This window comes from Haliotis rufescens, unplaced genomic scaffold (genome assembly GCF_023055435.1).
Source record: "Haliotis rufescens isolate VD_foot unplaced genomic scaffold, xgHalRufe1.0.p SCAF_25, whole genome shotgun sequence".
NCBI lineage: Eukaryota > Metazoa > Mollusca > Gastropoda > Lepetellida > Haliotidae > Haliotis > Haliotis rufescens.
Genome location: NW_025963946.1, coordinates 935,936 through 946,725, shown reverse-complemented (window position 1 = coordinate 946,725; position 10,790 = coordinate 935,936). Strand labels below are relative to the sequence as shown.

Genomic DNA, 10,790 nt, shown 5'->3' with positions numbered 1-10,790 from the left:
CCCCTCCGTGATATTGCCGAAATATTGCTAAGAGCGGCGTAAAACCATACTCACTCACCCCTTATTATTTGATAGAATTTCATTGTTATAGTTTTAGATTTTGTTTGGAATGAGTGAGTTGGGTTTAACGCCGCTTTTAACAGTATTCCAGTTATATCGCGGCGTGTCAGCTTAATGTGGGAGGAAAGCCCGAAGTGATGCAGGTCTCGGACTTTTACCACTTGAGTTAAACCCACGAGCACGGGTATGGTGCTGACAAACCTAGAAACAATCGGGGCGAACCGGGATTCGAACCCACAATCATAGGTTTCTGGCGTGCCCAAGGGAAGCAATTCTGCACAGAGAATCGCGGCGCCTTAGACGACTGGGCCACCCGTGCTCCCTGATTTTGTTTGGAAGGTACAGGCATTTGATATAAGCATGGGAAAATCACCACTGATCACAAATGGTATATTGAAAGAATCTTTTTTTCTTTTCTTTTTTAAAGTTATTTTATTTTCATGTGTGCCTGCAAGTTTTTGTTTACAAATATAAATACTTCAAACAGTCGGCTGTGTATTCTTGAAGCAATGCTATTCCTATGTCTTGGATCCTTGAACGCAATAAAATGGATATTAATGGCAATTACTTTATTACTGTTATCGTAAGATGTCAGTGTCAAACGTTTCCATTGTTTTATATATATATATATATATATATATTTGTTACTAGATGAGAGTGAGTGAGTTGGGTTTAACGCCGCGTTTAAATTTCAGTTACATCACGGCGTCAGTAGAAATGGATTACAAATTATATATTAACAATGATAAATAGCACTTTTCCGAAACTGGAATAAATTCTTTCTCTATATGTAAGAAATAAACTCCGAAAACAAAGCAAAATGCGTTCGTGTCATGAGAGTGAGTGAGTATGGTTTTACGCCGCTTTAAGCAATATTCCATGAATATCACAGCGGGGGACACCAGAAATGGGCTTCACACATTGTACCCATGTCGGGAATCGAACCGGGTCTTCGGCGTGACGGCGAATGCTTTAACCACTAGGCTACCCGACCGCCCCCGTGACGCGAGAGCCATTCTTGATATTACATATCTGTGTGTGCAAGGGGTCGATGCAGGACAATCTCGCGTATATGTGTTCCGACCATATGTTTCGGTGCTTGGGTTCAGTGACATCTGCTCAATACTGACCCGGGGTAAAATAAGTTTTAATGGAATGATATTACAGGTTCCAATTCCCATATCTGAAACTTCCATTTATATCCATAAATGCATTGCACAAACGTTTTGCTGGCTCCGCAATATACAAGCACGTGCACTGATGTGGCATATAATACAGGAAAGTCGGTAACAGCACTTCCACTTCCATATTGATGTGTTTGCGCTGTTCCTCCTACCGTTGTGTTCCCCTCCGTTCAAGACGTCAACTTGTACACGCAAGAACATGAGAGTTTCTTAAACAACTTTTTTCCAGTGATGGGTATAAAACTAACAACAGATGTTGTTGGGTACAGAGTATTCATTGCCGCTTAACGTTTAATAGACTATTTACAATTTTGAGTTATTTTGCAATTCATCGTTCTCATTTGGGGCAAAACTGACTGTTTTTGTAACTATTGTTCGATCGATGTGAACCGATATATTCAATAAATGCCACGGTCATATAAATTTTGTATTAATATAAATGAACATTTATTTGCTCTGATACAGGTAAAGCATGCATGTTGTTTTTTTTGTATCCCTGGGTGACCTCTGGCAAACCATTTACCATTGTTCGTATTCACAAAACCCTAAATGTGTATACATATATGTTAGGATGTTAATATTTAATAACAGTTTACGCATCACGAACCGGACAACGTATCTTACAAATACACGTTTCAGTTCGTGACGTTTATGGTGTATATTACGGGTGACCTAGTCATCGAAGGCGCCGCAATTCGCTGTGCAAAACCTATGATTGTGAGTTCGTTTCCCGCTTCAACTTGATTGTGTTTCTTACCAACTTTACTCGTGAACAGTGAGTGAGTGAGTGAGTTGTTAAACGCCGCTTTTAACACTATTCCAGTTATATCCCGGCGGTGGGAGGAGAGCCCGAATTGATGCAGGTCTCAGACGTTTACCACTTCGGCGAAACCCACGAGCACGGGTATGGTGCTGACAAACCAAGAAACATAATCGGGGCGAACCGGGATTCGAACCCACAATCATAGGTTTCTGGCGTGCTCAAGCGACGCAACTCTGCACAGCGAATCGCGGCGCCTTAGACGACTGGGCCACTCGTGAACAGTGTTAATTAAGCATGTGTCAGTGTTCTCGATCATCGGAAAACATCGGAAACACATGTTAACGAGATTGTCATGCATCGATCCAATGCACGCGGACATTGTCTCAGCAACACAAACACACAGTTGTATATAATTTGTTTCCAATATTTCGTAATTGTATATGGCATGTGTAATGTCCATACTGGTCAATAAACGGCTTGTGAGGTTTTGAGATGACCCCGTTCATAGCCACCACGTGTTGCCTCTTATTGAACTCTCGTGCACCAGTCTGCCGTATAAAGAAAATATTGATGTCTTTGTTGCGTTTCCGCGTCTGTTCCCAATTTTTGAAAAGTTAATTAATGCCCTACACGCAACCTTACACGTAAATGTTCTTTATGAGGAGAAACAATCAATTTCAGGCACAATTTCTGTAAATTGATAAATAAGTAGTTTCCATTTCAACCTTTTCTGGCCATGCTAGAACAGCGAACGTTGCGCCACAATTCAACCACGGATTTGTAATTGATATTTTCAACTCGCGTCGTGTGAACACGTCATTCCTGAAAGTGTGGCAGTTGATGCAATAGGTATGTCCAGGATTAGTAGACAACAACACACCAGTATATGAACACCACGTAGACCCTTCCCACTCTATTTCATGAAGAAAACACAACGTGTTTGAGTTAGATCGGACCAAAACCGTACACACGTCTTTCACCAGACTAAACTTGGTTCTTTGTGGCTTCATCTGGGGAACGACATTTCTGAACAACAGCTGCGAACAACACAACTACAACGGAATAGCCCGTTACAACCCTCATTCGTTGGTATCGACCACGACTTCGAGTGTGATAGATGCACTGGAACAGACGGGGAAGCCATGATGACTTCGTGGACATACCTGTTGATTGTGCTGATTAGTTTTACCTGTGTTGCAGCGTTACCTACACGTGCAGGTAAGATATGCACACGTATATAGAGGTCACCACACGATTGTGTTCTGGAATGATAAATATCCTGAGCGGAATACAGTTTTTCCTTATACGTAGCATTTACCATCCCAAAACACACTCGCTTGAAAACTACCTTATCATATAATGTCATTCTAAGATTCAGTCATCGAAAATATATTCTCAACACAAACGGTATCTAAACAAGTTTTCCTGGAATGTGCGCAGTCAAATATCAAATACTATGTCAGTCATACGTCAGTCGTACATTGAAAACGGGTAGTATAGTTGCAACTGAAACATGTTTTAGCCACTGGTTTTGTTGTTTAAGGCTATTATTTGACGATGATAACAGATTGTATGAAGCATATCAGATCCGAGATCACCAATGGACAAGGACGACGCCATGTTTGTTTGTATAAACACACAAAGTAGTATACCTACCTGATCTCATATTTGCATAATTTATCGGTAATGCCAAGCTTTGTTGATATTGTGCTAATGTTTTACTTTTTAAACGTCATAATATTGTATTCTGTTTAGTTATGTAATTTGCCAACTGTTAGTTGTACGTCTCTTTTGTCCTTTTTTTATCGACATCAATACTGAAACGCCAAACGTCATCTGTGGTCAAGTATTGTGAAAACAGTAGTTTACCTTGTTGCTGAAAATACTGTCACAGTTTTATTTGTTTCTTTGGTTGTTGTTTTACGCCGCACTCAGCAATATTCCAGCTATATGACGGCGGTCTGTAAATAATCGAGTCTGGACCCGACAATCCAGTGATTGACACCATGAGCATCGTTCTACACAATTGGAATACGATGACATGCATCAACCAAGTCAGCGAGCCTGACTACCCGATCACGTTAGTCGCCTTTTGATGAAGACCAATTCTAACTCGGATCTTCACGGGTCCGGGGTTCTGAAGACTTATTCTAACCCGGATCGTCACGGGTCCGGGGTTTTGAAGACGTATTCTAACCCGGATCTTCACGGGTCCGGGGTTCTGAAGACGTATTCGGCACATGTGTAGCTCGACATAGGGCGGAATTTTGGAGTTATTGCAATTTTTATCCCAATTACATTGTACTAGTATTTGCCTTCATGTTAAGTATTCGCATAGTCATGTCACAGCAATGCAATACAATGATGGTTTCACAGAAATAATAACTGGGTATTGAACACACACCTTGTGCATGGTAAGCCACAAGGTAACCATGGGAATAAATACGCCGGAGTAACCGGTTCTATTAGACAGACAGTGGGTCCATGGTGTAAGGATTGGTCAATATCCATATATCAATTACTGGGGGAATGCGATATTACCAGTATACCACGATATGCAATATTTTGTTCAGGTTCATAACAAATTACAAATGAAAGAACTCATGCAATATATTGTTTTACGTATCGCAAAACATGAATTATTATTGCAATAAATTGCAATACAAAATTCACGACAATACCCATCACTATCAATTGCTAGCTCAAATGCTTCTGGGAGTGATGTTTCATGCTGCAGTCGTTTCATGGCGCCCAGTGAAAGCAAGTTGTTGACGGCAGGCTGAACAATCAATGACACACGATCAGCCAGGTCACACAGTTTTACCACTCGATCCTCGTCGACTTTCGAGTGAGTGAGTGAGTTGGGTTTAACGCCGCTTTTAACATGATTTATGTTACATCACGGCGTGTCAGCTTAATGTGGGAGGAAAGCCCGAAGTGATGCAGGTCTCAGACGCGTTTACCACTCTGGTGAAATCCACGAGCACGGGTATGGTGCTGACAAACCTAGAAACATAATCGGGGCGAACCGGGATTCAAACCCACAATCATAGGTTTCTGGCGTGCCCAAGGGGACGAAACTCTGCACAGCGAATCGCGGCTCCTTAGACGACTGGGCCACCCGTGCTCCCAGTCGGGTTTCGACATGTATTGAATGTCAGGGATCATTCATTTACTATGTAAATACCACAAGTTTTCGTTTGAGAACCGGGATTCCGAGGCAGAGGAGGTGCCCTGTGTCTCAGTTTTCAAACAAGCTGTTTTTTAGGGACAGTGGTCAACTTGGCTCCTTATGCGTCATCGTACCCCGACGTCGTGAACGTCGACGGAATATTCCCGACAACGACTTTAAAACAACGTTCGTTCATTCATTCAGTTGTAAGCTCATTCATGCTTGTAATCCATAGCGAATCTATGGGCAGGGGGAAACGAGTGGTTGACAGCATGAGCACGATGACGCATAGCGAGCTTACACATTGTAACCGCTTGATCATAATCGGGTTCCGACAAGCATTTACTACTGGGATCTTATCTGCTATGGATTTCCCTCATTCAGATGAACAGTTGTGAGAGCATAGCAAAATAATATTTGTGTCAGTTTAAACAAGTCGGGTTTTTTTATCCGTAGGCGAATCTGAAGACGACCCTGAGAAAAAAGATGATCGTCTGCTGTTCGAACCACAGAAAGGAGCCGAGAACAAACAGGGTGAAGCTGCGCCACCTGGCGGAGATCAGCAGAACACTGGAGGAGAAGGGGCGGTAATTGAGGACACGGCTGCATGGAAGACAGCAGTCAAGGAACAGATTGGCCGGGATGCTCCCAAAAATCACGGCGAGATCGGGAGCCCCAGTGGAGAGGTTTTAACGCATGGTGCCGAGGACGGCGACGTGCACGGCAAGGTTCCAGAGGAGAAGGCTACCAAACACGTCGACACTGGAGCCCTCGGCGAGGACTTCCTCCACAATATGATGCATGACGGGGAAGGAAACCACGAGGAAGCGGATAAAGAGCTGTTAAAGGAGAGGCCAGTTGAAATAGGAGATGTTTCCAAGATGAACTTTGATAAAGAGAGTTTGAAACAGTTTAAAGAGGATGCTTTCAAAGATCCTGACCCTAATGACAAGAAGGTTGACAACCAAGACCACGGCCCTGAAAGACCTGACCAGGCGCTGCACGGAGTCCTCATGCACGGGGACGAGGTGGCCGGGAAGGACCACAGCCACGAGGACCAGCTCAAGGAGGAGGACAAGCCGAGAGGGGAGGACACGGTCCGGATCGGACGGGTGAGTGCAGTCGAGTGGGGGAGTCAGGGGATTAGTCGGCGGTATACTATCCATATACTAGTATTTATTCTCACCGCAAAAAGAAACGCGAACTATAGAAACATGTGGTGAGGTATGTACGTTAAGAAGAGATGTTTCCAATGTGTACCACTTAATGACAAAACTAGACCCGTGAAGATCCGGGGTAGAATAGGTCTTCAGCAACCCAATCTTGCCCTAAAAGGCGAATATGCTTGTCGTTAAGGCGACTAACGGGATCGTGTGGTCATGCTCGCTGACTTGGTTGATGTATGTCATCGATCCTAATTGCATGGATTGATGCACATAATGTCAATCACTGGATTGTCTGATCCAGACTCGATTATTTACAGACCGCCGTCATATAGCTGGAATATTGTGCTGACACGGGTCGCCCTGTCGTCTAAGGCGCCGCGATTCGGTGTGTAGAGTTGCCAGAAACCTATGATTTGTGGGTTCGAATCTCGGTTCGCCCCGATTATGTTTCTAGGTTTGTCAGCACCATACCTATGCTCGTGGGTTTCACCGAACTGGTAAACGTCTAAAACCTTCATCACTTCAGGCTTTCCTCCCACATTAAGCTGACACGCCGTGATATAACTGCAACACTGTTTAAAACGGCGTAAAACCAAACTCACTCACTCACATCCAAAAATGTTATTTATCTTACAACTGTACTATGGGCCATGTGGCCAGAATTACGAAATAAACTTGATTGATTGGTCATACTCTGTGGCAGTGCCTCAGTGCAGAGCGGGAAAGTGCATAGCTTCCATTTTGCAGCTTTGAAGGAGCACTGAACACGTCAATCATCGCATTTCACTGGAACGGGACAGGATAAGTTTATTGCGTTCACATGACTAGTTATTAGGGACAAGAACGTGTTATTAAACAAATAGACAATGGTACATAACTTATTTGCTAATGTTCATGCATGATCTGGTGATCTCTTTCACAGGTAGACCACGCCGGCCTTCAGAAGGAAGAAGGCAACGTTCCCGCAGCCCCGCCAAAGACTGTAGACACGGAGCAGCTGTTGCATGGGAAAGGCGAGAATCACGTGCACGGGCATGCAGCAGCAAGTAAGGTAGCACGTGGGGGCGGGGGTGTTGACGGTGTCCTGGACGACGACTTCATGCACAACATCATGCACGGAGGCCTCGAGAAGCACGAGCACGACGACTCAGAGTTGAAGAAAGAGAAGGCGATACGCCCACGTGATCTGGAGCATTTGGGCCTGGATAAAAACTTGCTGAAAGGTCTGAATCTGAAGAAGATGATCCAAGACGATATGGATGAATACAACAAGTAAATTAGTTTCTTACTTCGAGTAAATCTCAAGCGGTTGTTAGCAACGCCACAACCATTTCATGGCGACGAATGTGTTGAGTGTGTAGGCATCGATCCACAAAGTTGGAGTCCGTACAATGTCGAGCGCCAGGCAGGGTAACAACAAGTACCATCTTTAAACGTCTTTTGGTATGACGCGGCCGGGGATCGAACCAACGGCCTTTCGCTCTTGGGCAGACGCTTTATCCACCAGACCACGGAGGCTGTGTTGTTATTGGTGTTTGACAAAAGGGCAGATAAAATGTATTGCAGCTTAGTTTAGAACATCTTTGACAAACATATGTTGCTAAAAGAGTCAAAAGTCACTCACTCACTCGGTTGTTCCTTTTTTAAACTTCTCACATCCCATTTCTATCTAAAAGAAGCTTTATAGCCTTAACAAAACTGTATCGGATAAATACAATGAGATTTTAAGGTGCATATATTTCCCACAGATTTATATCCGAGAAAGGCGGGGAAGACGACTCGGTGTGGAACATCTTCAACAGCTTCAAGTTCCGCTACTTCAAGAACGGCGAGGACATCGACGACATCAGCTCCAGGCAGCCTGTTGACGAGTGGGACGAGTCAGTGGTGACGCGGCCTGTTGGCAAGGGGGACTAGGGCATCAACCACCAACATCCATAACACCACACATCAACTATCTCAGTCGACATGTGATGGTTCTAGACACTTTTTCAATGCAAATGGTCAGTTTAACTGTGCCAGTGTTAAGAGATGGGAGAGGTTTAAGTTAAAAGGCTTATACGGACAATTTGAAAACATCTTATATTAATGCTTACTATTTGGGTCTTCAGGAAAATGGGCTCACAGGGAGATGTCTGTTGACTGAGGAACTGTAGGCCATAAGCCTGCATCTTGTTGAGGTTGAGATTTAATTCTAAGATATTTATATATGACATTTCACGTATTTTATGTCTTAATGGGAAACGATGGTCCCCCAATTTGAAGTATTCAGATAAATAACAGCGTGAAGTGACAAACAGCACGTCATCGGTTCGTTTCGAGTGGCTCCACCATGGCGTCTTGACACATTACACTTTTAGAAATGAAACGTTTGTACTTTAGAAACTCGAAGGAAGCTCTTTTAAATTCCTAATGTTAACAAGGACTGTTTCCTTTTCGGATAACTTCAGAAAGTGAAGGCATTTATTTTGTGTGTAAATATTGTTTCATCAGGGTAAAAACGATAGTATGACGACTCGCAACCCGGTTTACCTTGAGATAACCTTCCTTGTCCAGTGTGTCAGGGTTTTGTAAACTTGATGTGACACTGATGTATTTGTGATATTATTAATATGTGTATGTGATGGTACTTAATTTTTTTTAGCCCAGTACTTAATGTGTATCAAACAACTATATGTAATGATTTTTTTCTATAGCTAGTTGACACGATCAAACCAAAGTTCATATGTTCTTGAATATTGCTGATCGAAGTACAATCGTACATCCCCTGCTGGTCGTTAGCGAGGGAGTATCAATATACATTATGCCCACTGTATTGTTCGATCTTGCGTCTGTATCATAGTTTGTGAATAAATGAATCAGTTTTGTTATTATTCATGTTGATGTTTATTGACCGAGTGTTAAACCCTTACTCTGGCTGTGGGTCAATGAGTGAAGATGCTCGCTGCTTATACCAATATGGCCGCGATATATCACATCATAAGTTAGTCAGGCAACCCAGGCGCTGGCAGACAAGTGACTCTGACAGCCGCTGCATCCCCGTGGTTCTCAAAATCTCAAATTACCCGTTAATTTATATTTGCCAGTTTGATTGGCTACGCTACTAGGTCAAACGAGTTCCCAACCAGCCTCAAGATGATGATGATGTTTGTTGTTTAACTCCGCACTCAGCAATATTCCAGCTATATGACGGCGGTCTGTAAATAATCGAGTCTGGACCCGACAATCCAGTGACTGACATCATGAGCATCGATCCACGCAATTGGGATACGATGACATGCATTAACTAAGTCAGCGAGCCTGACCACCCGATCCCGTTAGTCGCCATTTACGACAAGCATAATCGCCTTATGCAGCAAACATGGGCTGCTGAAGACATACATCGGATATTCACGGGTAAACCAGCCTCAGCGTTGGGTTGGCCAGTCCCAATGATTATGGTCGAGTTTGCGATAAATTGAAAATGACAAAATGACTTACACGCAAAAGAAAGCCCTCAAAAATCTTTTAAATTGAAAGTCTGTCTTTATGTGCATTAGAACTGGCAGTGGCTTTGGTTTCGAGGTAATACGAGTTATCTCCCTTACCCTTTCCCTGATTGATCGGTAAAATGTTAATGAAAATCAAAGGTGGGTAATTTGAGATCGCAAAGAACCACGCGAATGGATCCAGGAGTTAGAGTAGGCTTACTGAAATGCGTGCCTGGAGATAGAGTACAATATGTGAAACTCATTTCTGATGACCCCCAGCGCGCTTTGGGATGTTGCTGCACAAAGCGGCGTAAAAGCCATTTTACTCATGTGGTACTCGGTACCTAATCTGCCCCGCGAAGGACAAACGGGTTGATTCATGCAAGCACCATTAACAACATAAGTGGAAGAACAAAACAGCGGTGTTGTGTCGACTGCTTAGGCCAAACAGTAACAGGTATTTCTAACTACGAATATGACGAAGAAAACACTAAGAGTAAACAAGTTTGAAGGTTTCTTCTTTGATAGGCATTTAGAAGTTGGAGTACTAAGTAAGGTTAAGAATTTATGGATGAACAACTTCTTTATTACAATTAAGAGCGACGTTTCGGTGTAGGTTCTAACACCGTTATCAAGCAAGTGATCACTTGCTCTTAATTGTAAATAAATAAAGAAGTTGTTCATCCATAAATTCTTATCCTTACTAAGTTTGAAGGTGTCATATATATGAAGGGTTATGCTTAAAGACGAATGCTTTTAATGGATCCACAACTGATTCCAGTTTAAACCTGCCATAGTATGGTATATACACAACCAAACGTCAGCGGCGTGTTGCCAATGGCAACCATGTAGAAAGCCACAAGTGACTGGATAAATTCGCATGCAATCGATGGTTTCAAAATCATCGTGAACCTTATTATACGGCCCCCATCAATGACAGATCAGTACTTTCTGCCAAACGTCACTGCTGGTCAT

At 43.1% G+C, this 10,790-nt stretch overlaps 1 protein-coding gene across 1 annotated transcript; it reads left to right on the top strand.

Moving 5' to 3' along the window:
- Nucleotides 1-2,803: 2,803 nt before the first annotated feature.
- Nucleotides 2,804-9,215, top strand: LOC124141361. The gene is made up of 4 exons (XM_046509354.2): nt 2,804-3,225; nt 5,636-6,291; nt 7,268-7,617; nt 8,094-9,215. Exons 1-4 carry the CDS (start codon nt 3,150-3,152, stop codon nt 8,260-8,262), a joined length of 1,251 nt encoding a protein of 416 aa, XP_046365310.2. The 5' UTR covers nt 2,804-3,149; the 3' UTR covers nt 8,263-9,215.
- Nucleotides 9,216-10,790: the final 1,575 nt, after the last annotated feature.

Excerpts from the sequence above, each read along its gene's own strand:
- LOC124141361 (XM_046509354.2), top strand. The coding sequence starts at position 3,150 with ATGATGACTTCGTGGACATACCTGTTGATTGTGCTGATTAGTTTTACC. Across the intron at positions 6,292-7,267 it reads ACACGGTCCGGATCGGACGG|GTAGACCACGCCGGCCTTCA; the intron begins GTGAGTGCAGTC and ends TCTCTTTCACAG. Across the intron at positions 7,618-8,093 it reads GATATGGATGAATACAACAA|ATTTATATCCGAGAAAGGCG; the intron begins GTAAATTAGTTT and ends TATTTCCCACAG.